Source organism: Parasteatoda tepidariorum, chromosome X1 (assembly GCF_043381705.1).
Source record: "Parasteatoda tepidariorum isolate YZ-2023 chromosome X1, CAS_Ptep_4.0, whole genome shotgun sequence".
In the NCBI taxonomy this organism is placed as follows: domain Eukaryota; kingdom Metazoa; phylum Arthropoda; class Arachnida; order Araneae; family Theridiidae; genus Parasteatoda; species Parasteatoda tepidariorum.
The window spans coordinates 18959164-18975828 of record NC_092214.1 but is presented as its reverse complement, the minus strand read 5'-3'; the positions used below and the strand labels follow the sequence as shown (position 1 = coordinate 18975828).

The following is a 16665-nucleotide window of genomic DNA, read 5'->3' as shown; positions in this document are numbered from 1 at the left end:
TTAGCTAAGACAGCCTTTTTATAGTAAATATATTGATAAATTCTAGATTTAATATAGAATTGGAAGATAAATTGCCAAGTATTTAAACAATGAATAAATCTCTAATCTTTAATGAAATATTCGAATGAAAAGAAATTAAAATTAAATTATGCTAATATGCATATTTTTTCCATATACTTTAAGAAAAATATGCATAGTAGCATAAATTTATGACCATCAACAAACATCTATAACTTTAATAACAAATAAAAGAAGTGCCAAAATATACTTTTTTCCAACGCTGAAAACAGTGATAAAGGATAAAACTTGATAGTTGCGAAAAAGTACAAATTATAATTTTTCATTCTGCCAAAAATAATAATATTTATCAAATTTGTATTAACTTGGATTTTTATTCTGTAGAGTAAATTTATATTAATTCTTAGATGTTCAAAATTAACAAATTCTGAAATCTCAAATTAGTATTTTAATCAAAATTTATATTTCAATTTTTTTAAAAAATAGAAATGGAGATGTGCTTGGTTACGCTAAGCATAGCCGAGTCTTTTGGAGTGTCAAGGAGAGGTGAATGGATACTGAGCATAGGGACAGGGGGAGGGGGAGAAATTTAGATTAGATGACCCTTTAAAGAGGAATGCAAAAATATTATCTCTGGGGGCGGGCAAATAAAACCTTATTAAAACAAATGAAAAAAAAGAAGCGTTAAATATTTATAAAAATTTAAATATATATTTTAAATTCATTTCTATGTAAAAGCACGCAAAAATTATTCTTCTAAATTATTCAAAAATTATTATAATAAAAATTATTATAATAAAAATTATTATTATAAAAATTATTATACAAATTATTCTTGAATTTTTTCAACGCAAAAAATATTTAATTTTTAAAGACCTAAAATTTATTAAATTTGTTTGAAAATCATATTCTTCTTAAAATAATTCGAATAAATCTAATAATTAATTTCCTAATAAAAATAACATCAGCACTCTAGTAACAAATTTAAAGTTTTAGTGAACTTAGTCGTCATATGGATGCCCCTTTGACTGGATACCTAGGACAGTAATCCCCGGCGCCCCGTCTCTGTAATATACAAATTGCAGTAAACAAATCGCAATTAACATAATGATGCATGGAGAGTTAAAAATTTTTTTTAAATAGAATTAAAGTTGATTTAATTCCTAACACTAAAATCTATATATATCGATATAAAATCTATATAAAATCTATATAATCTATATATATATATACTAAAATCTATATATATAGGTAAAAAATAATTTTAAAAAAGAAAAAAAAAATCCGATAAAAAAAAAAAAACTAAATACATCAAAAAATTTTAAAACAGTGAAACAAAACAACCCAACACAATATTTACCTTTTGGATGTCATATGTTTTTTCTCCGTTATATCCCACTTTCAGAATCCTTTTTTCCAAATACACAAAACTTTATAACAAAGAACAATAATTTTTAGATCCCACCGTTATTGATTTCTCACGCACGGACACATTTCTAGACAAGCGATGATTTGCAGTCAAATGTGTTCGTAAGAATTAAATTTAATTTTTTTTAAATAGAATTACAGTTGATTTAATTCCTAACACTAAAATTTAAATAATAATCAAACTGTCAATGAATATAGGTAAAAAATAATTTTAAAAAAGAAAAAACAAATCCGATAAAAAAAAAAAAAACTAAATACATCAGAAAATTTTAAAACAGTGAAACAAAACAATCCAACACAATATTTACCTTTTGGATGTCATATGTTTTTTCTCCGTTATATCCCACTTTCAGAATCCTTTTTTCCAAATACACAAAACTTTATAACAAAGAACAATAATTTTTAAATCCCACCGTTATTGATTTCTCGCGCACGGACACATTTCTAGACAAGCGATGATTTGCAGTCAAATGTGTTAGTAAGAATTACACAAATTATAACCAATCAAGAGCGGGTTCACAAGGCGCAAGATAACCACCAACAATTCCAGAACAAAACACTATCAATCACATTTCGCTCACCATTCCCAGCGTTCTCAACCCAAAACACAGCGGAAATTCCCTCCTTGATCAATCACGCAGGTAGAGCGACGACCATGAATGACTCATAGATTAAAGACAAATAAACACGCTTTGTTTTAGTAGGGTACACTTTGTATAAAACGGCGTTTCAAGAGAGTGAGAGGAAATTATAATATTCTTCATAAACTAGCGATAGCAATTGAAACCGATTCCAAAGTAACTCTTTAGGATCTTAATGTTTTCTTTAAAACGTCTTTCGAAGAATGTCAGTATATATAACCAGGAGCAGAATAGTTGACATGCCGAGGGTCTGTTATTAGAAGAAGAAAAAAGTTGAACTGAAGCAGACCACAAATGCGTCACTCCCATAAGCTAAAAAGCAAGAAAATAAATGAAAGGATATTCTTCATTACTAGATAGCGTATTTCCTTCTTCATTGTAAGTTTTTCCAGGATGAAATTCATTAGCCACTATGATCGACTTTTTATTGTAACAAGTATAAAATGTTACTGTTAGGGCAAAGCAAGCCTAACTAGAAGGAGTAACTACTGTAAAAATTTGATATAACGAGTACGGTATATAAAAAAGAAGTCCGTTCTAGTGACAAATTTCCGAATCACCGTCAAAACCCTAATATTAAAGGTACAAAAACTATGTTTCTAACGAGTTAAAAATTACCAGCCTTATGCTATTACATTTTTTTAAAGAAAATATATTTTTCTGTTATTTAAGTAAGCTACATTATACAGCAAAGGAATGACTGAAGACATTTTTATTTATTTGTAGTACAAATACAGAATTTTTTTTTCTATTTTATAACCGTCGTTGAACAGCCAACCCAATTTTTTTTGGGTTTACGACTACTATTGTTCAATTCTGCAGCCTTGTAATTTTGAGCCTAATACAGAAGACAAGGGAACTCCTGGATCAAGTATAGGGAGAAATTTGCCTTCGTGGAGGATATTTTAATGGAACTAACCCGCATTTGCGTTACATGAAGAGGAAAAACAAGAAAACCTCCCACGGTTAGCCTGACGGCAAGGAGACACGATACGATATTATAGTAAAGTCTACATGACGGCAAGGAGACTAACCAATGATCTGTCTACCATTGAGGATTCGTATCAATCAGCCATCGCTGGGATTCGAACCCGGTTCACCTCATTATCGCCTGAGCCATCGCTGCATGACTCCTTATTTTTTTTTAATAAAGCAATGTAAATGCGTGCCCACTGAATAAGTTATCTTTTTCGTAGCAAAAGATAAGTTCTTCGCAATTATCTATCAAGCCCCCTTTATTTCCTTTCATGAAAACATATCAAAATCAACATTCACTGGTTTCAATGACAACAAAAGCATTGCATTTTATTTCATTTTCTTCCAGCAAAAACTTGTAACAATTTGGAAACTTAGTGTTTAAACATTCCTGTTGTAACCATTTCTGCCTTTCACCAAATACAGAGCTATATAATTCAGTCTACAATCATGAGACAAAAGCAATTTACTTTAGATACATATATTTTATATCAAACAAAATAGTTGTTCAAAGCAAAAGAGGTAAATATGCCTATTAAAATGTTAAGTCTCTCAACTGCTTTTTTGAAATTGAACGTGTATTTGATAATAACGATAATTTCAACTGCTACTATGAATTACCGATATAACGTAATTTACCGTACTAACTTTCAAAACATTGATTCTCCAGTTGGGTGATAAATTAGGAATTCGGCGAAGTGTTTCCAAAAACTATACAGCAGATCAAAGAAACTTTTTTTCTCAGTTGTTTTTCTTAAAGATGGGGATTCCTCCCCCCCTTCCAATCATAGAAAACGTTCTATTCCGGATTTGGATTTTTCTGATACTTAGTACCTTATATATTGAGTAAAGATGCGGAAAATCACATGTTTTCCAGTTGATAAGCACCAAATATTCACACAATTTTTATTTTTCAGAAAAATATCATGAACCAGATCATATGGATTACTCTCCGTACAACTTCGCCGTTTTTTCCATTCAAAGAATATTTTTAGCAAATTATCCCTGACTATTCAATCCAATAATCTATGAAAGCTGTTATGCCCAAATTTTTACAAAACAAAGAATAAGAAGAAATAATCAGTTTCCGGACAAACTTTACTATAATACCGTGATGTTGAACATGGATAAAAGGTATCTTAGTTAAAATATTTATAGTAATAATTAAAAATTGTAAATCAAAAGAGAAATTATTAAGAGCGTATTTTTTACTGCTGTTTTAGTTGTTGTCTAGGTCACCCGAAACCTGTCCTCATAAATTCATAAAATTGCGACACCCTAGATGCATAATTTTAAGACAATTAAAACTTCTTCTGTGGTCACATAAAAAGCCTCATCTAACGCGATGGTCCCATAGATTTTGCTGAAGACCTTGTTGGCCGGATATCCGTAGCTGTTCACACTATAAGAGAAGGTGTTTTCGTCTATGTACGGCGGTCACTCCATCGACGGTGTAAAACTTGCGCTAAAATATAGTTATATTGCCGCACTACGTATAAGCCGCAATATTGAGCAGTTGCTCTGAAGAAGGACTTAGCGTTGTTTAACTTCATTTTTTTAAATAAAATGTTTTTGTTCATTTTATCGATTTCCTTTCATTCCATCTTTGTCTTGTTTCCCATTCTTGACCCAACATGTTCTGTGCTCTAGCGCTTTACGACTTGCGTTCCGACCACGGACTTTATAGTGATTTGTGCTTGTCTAGTTGTGCTCTACATCCTCTAACGTGTGTACCATGAATTTTGGGTAGGGTTGATAAGATTTTGACAATTGATGGTTTTAACTGTGGTTCAACCATCATGTCAAAAAAACCTTTTCGACAATTGTTAAACACCAAAATTTTGATGTAAGGATAATTATTAGCTACTATAAATATGAAGTATTTATAAATAAACATACAGATAAAATAACAAGTTATCAATCAATTATCTCTTTTTTTAGTGATCAATTATCTCTCTTTTTTAATAAACTCTTTATGTTTTAATAATTACTGATAAAATCAAAATTTTTTTTGTAGAAAATATTGAATAATTATAAATAAAAATTTTTAAAACTGCAATTTATCTAATTAGTTAATTTTTTTAATTATTGAAAAAAAAAATACAAAAATAATCATCTTATAAAAAAAAAATTAACCATCATCTTATTCATTGTTTGTAAAATCAATTTCTATTTATACCCATTTCAAGTCCTTTACCGAAAGCATGCGATTACAAAAAAGTAGTTTTGAAGCTCTCTGTACTCAAAGCTCATTTTTCAGTTTTGTATGACTAAGACCGAAATTCGACTGATGCTGAGTTGCATAAACAAGAATGTAGACAAACTAAAACTATTATAACATAGTAAAATTAAAATAACATGTAATTAGGAAATCTATTCTACTAACTGTACAAAATATAGGGAATAACTTCATTAAACCCTTAAATTGATTGATTGATAAAAATTATTTGCTCATTTAAACAAACGTTTATATTTTTTGTTAATTATAATTAGTTTACTTATTAGGGAATACAGGGAATACCTGTACCTTATTAGGGAATACCTGTACATTCATGATTTATTTAAATTTTCATGTACAGTGCACAAAAAAATAAACGGACCACCCTGAATAAGTTCTCATCTAATGATCGGATTTTTACGTTCTAGGACACAATATTAATGGCTCAAGAGGATGACCAAAAATAAGCTAATTAATAAGTGTAAGCGATATTTTAAGTTACGAAATCAAACACAAAAGCGTAATTTTTTGAATTAACATACAATTTTTCTGACGATTTAGGATTTCAAACTCCTAAAATATAGGGGGTAGCTACAATCTGGGAAATATGGTTTCAACAGTTTGGTCAGGAAAGCGCTCCAAAGTTTGGACTCCTTCATGTTAATTTTACTTTTTGCGTATTTTTTTATATCTCAAGAAATTTTTAAGCAAATTTAAACATTTCTATAGACAATTATAAAATTCGTTTAGCCAAAGATAATTCCATGCAAAAAATTACTTTTAGTAAATATTTATTTTTTATTTTATTTAATATTAGTCGAAAATTTTTTAATTATAAGGTTTACAATTTTTACATCATTTTAAAGAATGTAATTTTACATAGCAAAATACAAAATTTGAGCAAAATCGGCATAATAGTTCTTGAGAAATCGAATTTTAAGTATCTAACTTTCTTGAAATTCAATTCTCATGAACTATTCGACAGAATTCTCTCAAAGTTTGTATTTTGCCATGTAAAATTACATTCCTTAAATGATGCAAAAAATTGTATACAAAATATTTTCGACCATGATTAATTGTATACAATTCAAAATATTTTCGACCATTCTAAAATAATATAATAAAAAATAATAAATATCTACTAAAAGTTTAATGTAAAACAACTGCCAAAATGGATATTTTGTAAATACTATATTTCAGAAAGAGGAATTAAAATTTATAAATGTAAAAATAAAAATAGTTTCTAACTATAGCGAAATTCCTATTTACCCAAAAAATAATATTGAGAATAGATATGAACGATAATGCATATTTAAATATCTAATACATAGTAAAAAAGGTAAAATAAACTGCATTAGTAAATATTTACTTTAAAAGAAAATCTCTAAGAAGACCTTTTTGGGCAATTTAAATGTTTAATTAAATAAATAAAACACTTTGGGAATTTTGGGATTCAGATTTTGGAAACAGATTTCGGGATTTAGGAGAGAATTTCCAAAGCGTATTTATTGACAAAAAATTTTAAGAGATTCTGTAACTGTCCACTAATATCAATATTTAGATTGATAATATTATTCACAGTTATTACCTATAATATACAATGAATAGTAATAATATAGGATTTAATATTGATCTTAAAGTATTAAGATCAATATAAATCCTATTTCTAATGTCAGAAAATATAGCAATAAACTTGTAACTAACTTGTCTCGATTTACTTTGGTTATTAGATGCAATAATTGCATAAAATTTCGTAAACCTAGCTTAAATATTTATGGATGTCGGGACACTCGTATAAGAGCGAATTTTTTTTTATTAGGTTTTTGCTATAACCTAAAAATTATTCTATAAAATTAAGAAAATTTTTAATTATCAACAATTAAAATTTGAAAAAAGTTTGTTAAAATATTAACAAGATATGAGCATTTTAATTAATTTTTCATACTGCACATGTGCAAGAAAAAAAAACTTTTTTTAATTTTGTAGAAAATTGTAGTTGATAACGAATGAAAAAATTTAAAACTTTACTATCTTGGAATTTTAAAAAGTTAGAAATTAAAAAAGAAAGTTAAGCTCTTTTTACAAATACCAAGTAAAAAGCACCTAAAGTCAAAAATAACAATTTTTTTTAAAAACGATAAACACCCTGTGTTCAATTCAAAACACTTATTCTAAAGACAGTTTTATTAGACATAAATTCATCACTTAGAATAAAATATTAAAACTTCAGATGCATCTGAAATTCGAAAAAAAAAAATTTTTCAAAGCATTTCTTTAATGAAGTACATAATAGTATTAAGATTATCAAAGATTGATTTTTTTATTTTTTAAACAGTGTACAAAGCAATGTTTGAATAAAATTCAGTTTAATTTATTCATTAATTTGCAAGAAAGAAAAGCTGGACTCCCTAGGGTTTTATTTTTTAAAAAAAAATCAAAAATACAAGTTTTGATGTAAGGCCTGGACATAAAAAGCATTTAACAGTTTTTTTTTCTGGAAACTTCATGAGTCTTGAACTGAAACAGCTTTGGGGCAATACAATGATACGCCCCTTTATCTCCAAGTGTGACGTTTTTACCTGTTCTTTAGCACCGATTCCACAAAGAGGAAATTTTCAAATTTCCACAATTACAATCATTGTCTACAATATTAGCATATGACCACTAGCCTATGCCTTATAAGGGTTTATAGAGGTGGCCATTTTTTGTTTACAAGGAAATCAAGGAGTTTTTCAACAAAAATGCTATCCATAACAATTTGAAAATGTGGCTTATTATTATATTGTCCCTAGTTCTTAAATTATAAATAACATTTATACTTAAATTGATTCATTTCTGAGTGACATCAAACAAAAAATATTCTTATGTAATATGGTGAATTGAGTGTAGTAATAATTGTTTACAACTATCGTTAACAAAAAAGTTGAACAATGAAATTTTTTAATTTCTTTCTAATAAAAATTTAATTTTTCAACTATAAAAAGTTCTAATCTATTTGACAATTATATATAGCTTATAATAGTACGGTTGTAATTGAAGTTAGTCCAATTTTAACCTTAAAATTGAGTTTCCGGCTGCATTTTCAAAGTTACAGTGCAACTCCACAGTAATCTTTCAAACTTTAAAATTCTAGCACATTTTCACCAAAAATAGGTGATTTCAGTCAAATTTGCAGCTTAACTTAAAGCTGTATGTCACCATTTTCCACTAGGCTTGTAGAAGGTATTTATGTCAAAAAATACACCTAACTATTATGTTTAGAAGTTCAATAAATTAGTGTACTCAACAACTAACTTTTTAGCATAATTTAAATAAGAACTCAAAGTATTTTTTAAATAAACTGTAATTTATCTTTTTTTAAATACTGGAGTCAGTTGGGGTAATTATGACCAATTTTGAACTTTTCTATGTCTGTTGAAAAAAGGGACACTTAAACCAGTGCTTTTTCTCTGTTTTGAGTTAGCATGAAATATGGCCACGATTACGATTTGGTAAAAAAGGGAGGTAATTTTGACCACATACCTTTCAGCAATAAATTTTAATATGAACAGAAAGTGTTCAAAAGTGGAAGAAAAAACATCATGGGTTTAGTTATAAACAGATTTGCACTTACCACAAACATTTTATTTGAATGTTTGAAATCACTTTGAATCAGCATATGCCAAAAATGTTTTTTAAGATTTAAATAGTCTTTTGGAATTATTTAAATATTGATTCAATATTTTTATCTAAGAGCTATTAAAGGCTTCATAAGCAAAATATATACACAAAACTTGATAAAGTGATCTTTTGAAATCCTACCCTCGATGAGTATTTTAAATTCGGCAGTGGTCACAATATCCCATGGAAGTAATTACCCAATTTGACCCTAGTTGTTTAAGATTTTTTATTTAAAATTCAAAACTTAAAAATTGTAGAATGGGTGTGCAGTGAACAAGATTGTATGAGAAATCCCTAATGAGCCAGTTATTCCGATGATGGCTTTGCCCTCTTAACTACAGAGTATACCCAGGTTTGGCAAGTTGAGCAGCTTCATAAAACATTATCTACAGAATTACATATTCAAAAACAATAGCTTGAATGTAGGCAATTTTATATAATGAAGTAAAATCTCATATTTTTTCATATTTGAGCTAACTATTCCTATATACAACAAGTAGTAAATGAAGAAAATGTGATCAGAAACTGCACAACAAAGCATATTAAATAGGATTTTTTTTTAGAAACTTTAAATAAAGCTAATTAAAATTGTAAAAGTTAGTTCATATTGAATAAAACCTTGACCAGATATTCAGATCCTTTTCTTTTCCAAAAAAAAAAAAAAAAAAAAAAAAAAANAAAAAAAAAAAAAAAAAAAAAAAAAAAAAAAAAAAAAAAAAAAAAAAAAAAAAAAGAGCAAGTAGCAGGTTTTTACACTTTGCCTCTTTATTTGGGCATTAGATAAAAAAAGGCCCAATTTACAGGTTAAAGCAAAACAGTGCTTCTATAAATTTTCAGAAAAGTAAAATGCTTAAACATCTCAATTTCATCTACTGTATTATCAGGGTCAGGCACGGCAAATTATTTTTATTCTAAACCCAATAATTACATACAAAGCAAATTATAATTTAAATTCATAAACTTCAAATAATAATAAAGAAAATTTCAAATAAGTTGTTTCAGCTAAATAATTAACTAGGTCATTGATGCTTACCCAGTTAGCCACATACAATACAAAAAATGTAAACTGACACAATAGTTAACTAAAAGTTATGGTACTTTGGTACTAATGGAAAAATTATACTTTCTTCTGACCCAGACATGAATAGTTCCATTTATGGCGGTTGTGATCAAATATTGCTCCTGGCCTACACTAATCACAGTGCTGCCATTATATACCACCAACTGTAAACAGATAATAAAATTGCATGCTGATCTCCTAAACCCAAAATGCTCTTTAGATTAATATTTTTCTTCAATGCAACTAAAATGACAATTTTGCCACAATAATTTTAGAAATTTCTTTCACAAATACTTTATCAAGTGTGGTAAAAGAAATTAAGCTATAGTTGAAAACAGTGAAAAATTGAACTTCAAGATTAAAATTTTATTGGACACAGAAAAATTTGGGATTAAAAATAATTGTTAAGTATCATATAACTTACCCACTACTTCCTTTACACACTCGACCACATCGTTCATCCACATTTTCAGATTCTTCAGCATCACTACTACTATTTTCATATGAATTACTTGAAGCAGAAATTCTATCTTTTCTTCCAGACATACTAAACTATGTTAAATAAAAGAAAATGGTTTTTAATAATCACTGAATTTAATGGTTTATAAGCTTTAAAGCTAAAAAAAATAAAGTTATAAAACTTATAATTGTTGCTGGTTAGTACAATATAACTGGAAGCAGTTATAGTGTGCCTAACACAAATTTCGCTTAAAACATAGCCCAGATTGTGTTAACTAATTTAAAATTTTCTTTCAACAAAAAATAGCAATTTGTGATTCTAATTAATTCTGCTTTAGTTCATTAGTTTCTACATTAAAAAATTAAATTACTTTAAAAAAACAAATTTATAAGTTGCAGTAAAAGTAAATTTTTTACTATTTTATATTTATTGCATAATAAAAATAATTAAATATAATTTTATTCAAGAAATATGAAAAAGGAATTTAAACAATTTAAATTTTCTAATGAAAACCCTTTTAATTTTCTTTTAAAAGGTCGAAACAGAAAATGAAACAAGTTGGATCTAAAATGAGAACATATCTAAGCAGAACAATTTTCCATAATTTTGTTAAGCAAAGTTCTTTAATTGTGCATTTTATTTAATTTCTTAATTTGGTAGCAACTGAAAATGACTCATACTATGAATTAGATCATTAATATTAATTGATAACATGCAACATTTTAATAATCATTGCATTAAATAAAGCATAAAATTACTATTAAATATTATTTAATGATTTCCCTCTTTTGGCGTAAGTTAATCTTGCGTACCTTTTATTTTAAAAAAGCCTGTTCTTTTTTTTTTTTTAAAAAAATCAGTAACAAATGAATTTTTTTTAAAGTTTTTGTCTATGATATTAAACAATTTTTTGCACATCATTTTAGGTGCATTTGTAATTAAATAAAATTGGATGACATTAAAATAAAAACTAATTTTAATCTCTTATCTTATGAGCATAAAAGTGTGTATATTTTTCGACATTTAATTTTCTTAAGTAATAATTTTAACATGTAACAGTAAATTTTTCTATAGTGACAGAAAGAACATTCTAAATTCGCGAAAAAGAAAACATAAGATAGAAAGGCTCTTTTTTTATTTTCGGTAAAAGTAACAAAAAAAAAAGTATTTGTGTAATAGCAAGGAATTATTTCAGATTTGTCAGAATATTAGATAACTGATTTCATAACTGAAGAATTCAAAATTGTTTAAATATACTGTAGGAAAGTTTAGTCAATCCCCTCATCTTTTCTTCTACAGAAATTTCTTTCTTGAAATGTTTTTTCTTAACTGTTCTTCCAGTTTTTGTTAATTTAAGGAACAATTTTCTCCTTTATGGTGCTGAAAATTAGTAGTTTTAATATTTTTGTTTTACAACTATGATCTGCAGGTTTTATAACTATGATCTGTTTACTAAAAGTCCTAATATTATGATAAATAGATGATTATATGATAAATGTGTAGAAATTAATTTTAATTAATGAAAGGGTTGATCAAAGCAAAAGAAAATTTAATTTTCCTACTAAGAAATACGTGTTCATTTAGTAGATGGTTTTGACTTTTTAGTAAATAGTGAATAATCTTTTGAATAATTTAATACAGTAATACATATTATTGTATTCTTGCATCATATATACCAACAATTCAGAACAAATTACTAATCAATAAAATAAACTCTTGCATTTTAACAAAATAAAACTCTACTCAACATATTTGAATAACTAATTTATGCGAAAATATGGTTCAGAAGTAAATAAATCTATAGAATTTCAAAAAAAAACTATAATTTTTCAATTGATGAAGTGAATTTAGTATTCAATTGGATAGAAGATAATTAACTATACTGTAACTTTTTTATCATTTAAAAATATTAAATTAATTAATTTAAGAAGTATATTTCTATATCCAATTGACAACGAGTTATTACAGTTCTAGAATAAAAAAGCAATGAATCTAGTTTATTTTATTCTTTTTATAAAAATAAATATATTACAATCTATAACACTCAGGGCCGGATTAACCTATAGGCACACTAGGCATGTGCCTAGGGCCTACGAAATTCAGGGGCCTACAAAAAACTTGGGAGAAAAAAATTTGTTGACAAGAATAATTTAGCTTTAAAAACAACAAGTGTATTTTGCACAAAATTGTGAAGATACATTGCAGATAAAGTTCGGTATTGCAGATAAAGTTCGATAAACAAATTTGTAAATTAAAATCCATATTAATAAAAATGTAAAAAAAAATATGCAAGAAAATTTTAGCATATATTTTGAAAAGAGGGGAAGAGTGGGAGAAGGAGGGGAGGGTCCAAAAACGGCTATGCCTAGGGCCTACGAAAGGTATAATCCGGCTCTGATAACACTATAAATATATTAACATTATGCAGGACAGGTATATAAACATAGAAGCTTGTCAAGTCATCAGTTATTATTTTATAATTAGATATTTAAGTAAAGTAAAAACATTCTAATTAGTGATTTCATGCAAAATATTGTTTAGTGATAACTCAATGTTGCAAGTACAAATGATGAGTTAACTCGCTATCTGCCAAAAACGTTTGGGCATAAAAAAAAAAAGAGATAACTCGTCACCGCTAAACAATGTGTTAAATGTTACAAAAAAGATTAAAAAAAACTAGAAATCAAATCAAATTATTGAAAGAAAAAGCTAATACAAATCAAAACTCTTAGCACTATAAAATGCTCTGCCATGAAATAATCTTACATCTTATCTTACACCATGTGACCATGCAATTGATCTTGAGATGAGTCAATTTATATTTTTATAATTTAAAATAATAAATTTTTTGAAACAGTCTAATTTATATCTTTCATTCATTAATTACCGGAGAAAATATAGTCACCAAAACTTTCTGCGATAACAAGAATGTAGATTGCTAAGTCAAATGCTAGCCCTTATCCCAACACATTGCTTGTTACTTAAGGTAAAGCTTTACAAATGCCATTGACAGCTTTATAAATGTTATTTACAGCTCAACTTGAACATCACTCTTATTTGTTATTTGGATTAAAAAAGTAATTTAAACTCAGACATTTTATTGCGAACAAGTTTGCATTTTGAAATTTAACTAATAAACTATGCACAAATTTTTTGCTGTCATTTAATACTAAGAATAATTCTGTTCCTAAAATGTCATGCTCATTAGATTTAATAGATTTGAGTTTATCTGATGATTTCATTAAATATCTTGTAAAAGTATATGGATGGTGTTTTCAATATTAGTGTAAACAAAAACTATCTTGAGTTCTTGACCTGCTCCACTTCCAGTTAGAAAGTATGCAGCTGCTTACTAGGGTTTATTTTGCAAAGCAATGTTTTCAAACGAGTAATTTTGTTTCAATAAAAAAAATTATATAATACCCGCGCTCAAATCTGTTGTATTTCATAATATATTAATGATATTAAGTAATTCTGGTGTTTGAAGTCAGAATTTGTTTTAGTTATTTACAGATGTATTGTTAACGGAAGGTGACATGGTTGCTAGATTTAGAAAGAATTCCCTTTTTTGGCAGTCCTGATTTGGCCTCTTTTTACTTGTTTATTACTGTTTGCTCTTGTTGCAAGCTGTGCACCATAATACGTTTGAATTAGCATGTTCTTCAAGCAGCGAGATTAGGTTCATTTTACAAATTATCATTTTGGTTTAAATTTTGAAGTTGCTATACTGTTGAAAAGGTAAGAAGGGTTTTATAACGAATCGTTTTTTTTTCTCACATAACGATTCATACGTCTTGAAATGACATGTCTTCAAATAACGATTCTTTTTTTAAACACAAACAATAAATCGAGTAACAAATATACATGTACAAGAAGTATTTAAGGGAGTCTCAAACACAATGATAGCATTTTGAGCCAAATGACTTAAATATATGGGAAAGAGTAACCCAGAAGTTTGGTGGGAAAGAGCTTGTAGTGCATCCTAGTGTAGAAAACAATATCCATAATACAGGTCACAAAAAAAAAATTACTGAGTTGACAGTAAAATAAATATACATTTGACATTATTTGATAAAATAAAAACTTTTAACAAACTTAAATTTCCCTTTAATTAGCTTGTTACGACTATAATTAATAATTGATTATGGTACATTAGGAAAAACAACAGTATAGAAAATACAGAGAACAATGGCATTTAACCTCATAAAAATACTATGGGATATACCGGGCAAGTATAAATCAAGGAATTGTATACACATTCCTTAATCAATCTGATTGCTAAAAATAATACACAACGATTATTAATAACATACACTACTATTTTTCTTAATCGTTCTTAAGAAAGAATAAAAAAATTAGAAAATAATTAATCCCAATTACGTACAAATAAATGTAGATATTCTAATAAAAATTAAATAAAACTGATAAATACAAAAGGTAGTAAATATGATGTATCAAAATACTTTTAAATGTACTTCTGTTACACAAAAGCAATATTTTATTTCCAAATTTTGAAAGTGAAAATAAATACTGTGTTGTATACATTGGGTTTGATGTTGAGATAATGATATAGTATCTATGAGTAGTTAAGAGAACAACCAAGTAAAGTTATTCATTACCACTGGCGAAGAAACATTCTTCGCCAACATGGCACATATAGCTATTCTAAAATCAACCCCTTCTACATTTTGTAAAACATGGTTAATTTGATTTATTATTCGTCACTTTAATGAGTAAAAATCTATGCATTTATTAGAATAATATAAATAGAATAAGATTACTTTACCTATTTTCTAAAATACTATTGAATTCTATTCAAGAATTATAATTTAAAAATTTCTTAATTGCAGAAATCGGTAATATTCAAAAAACTAGAACAGGTTTTTCTGACATATTGTAATTTTCTTTAAAAAGAGTGACTTTTTAATAGATAGCTTTTGACTTTGAAAATTAAAAAATCACCAAAACAAGGACCTGAATTTTGGTTTTGTGAATTTGGGGTCACTAAACCAAAATTCAGGTCCTTGACTGAAGTTCACTATAGTTGGGCCCTGGAAAATGAAATATTTATCAAATACAAACTAGCACAATTTATAAACGTCCATAAAAATTTTAAAAATAACAAACAAAGTAATGGCTGGAAGTTTTCTTGATAAACAATACCTAATTAAAGAAAATTTTTACCGAAAAGCTTAATTATATGATATAGAGTATAAGTTTAAAACTGAAAAATACATTCAACGAAATGTTAAAAATTTGGAATTCACCATACTTACGTAAACAAAATGTAAACAAATGATTAGAATATCGAAAAAATTTGGAAGAATTACATATTACCAAATTTCATAAATTAGCTGCACAACATAGTTGAATAATTTGCAATAAACACAGGTTTATTTTATTTATTTATTATTATAAGTAACTTAAAAATTGTACCTTTATTAATTTTGAAAATAGAAATAAAATTTTCATCTAGTTCACTGACATTTCCCAAAAAGTAGTAAGAAAAGCTAATATTGATATGAACATATCTTAGTAAATTTTTAGAATTATAAGAAAATTTAGAAGAATGACAATGTCCGTAATTAATCTACAAACAAGCATTCAAAACCACAACAAACACGACTGAAGTTTTGACTCCGAAACCATTAACATCGAATCAAGTTCAATCTTACACGGCTGCCATTTTTCAAAATCTAAAGAGAGACAAAAAATAGGGACTGTCTTGGCAGCCGAGATTCAGACAAAATCGTTCAGCCTAAAATCTTTGTGACCGAGATTATTCATTTGATATATCATACTCTCAACAACAGTGCATATCTTATTTTCCCCTTTGCATTTTCCCTTTTCCCTACCATTTCGCAGCTGCCAATTTTGTTTTATTTACTTTTATGATGCAATTTGAATGCGCGCGCCTACCTTGATCAAAGTAGTACTTAGATCGTGTTTACTCGCCTTCTGATGATACAGATTAACAGATTCCACCAGCAACCAGCTTCTACTCAAGGACAATGAAATCTCTGATTGGTCATAGAGAAGCATGTTTTAAATTTCGTCTCACCACTGTTTCTAATGCCGCGAGTTTTTCATTAGTTATTTTAGGAGAAAAAAATAGTGTAAAATCGAGAAAAACTTACTAAATCTTTGTAGAATTTCTTTTTATTGCAATCAAATACCAATGATGCTATTTTTACAATGGATGGTG

General features: G+C 27.4%; 1 protein-coding gene across 3 annotated transcripts in view; it reads right to left on the bottom strand.

Moving 5' to 3' along the window:
- The window catches only part of LOC107443981 (BTB/POZ domain-containing protein 10), a 92393-nt gene extending 75976 nt beyond the window's left edge, over positions 1-16417 (bottom strand). Inside the window, exons 1-2 of one of the 3 annotated variants that reach the window (XM_071187947.1) lie at positions 15737-16417; positions 10425-10552 (exon numbers count right to left, since the gene is read on the bottom strand). In XM_071187947.1, coding sequence (XP_071044048.1) covers positions 10425-10546 — 122 coding nt within the window. In that variant the 5' untranslated portion in view covers positions 10547-10552; positions 15737-16417. Of the gene's footprint in view, positions 1-1378; positions 1528-10424; positions 10553-15736 lie in introns of those variants that run through there. The other 2 variants (XM_016058018.4, XM_043040053.2) reach the window with 2 other exon arrangements.
- Positions 16418-16665: the final 248 nt, after the last annotated feature.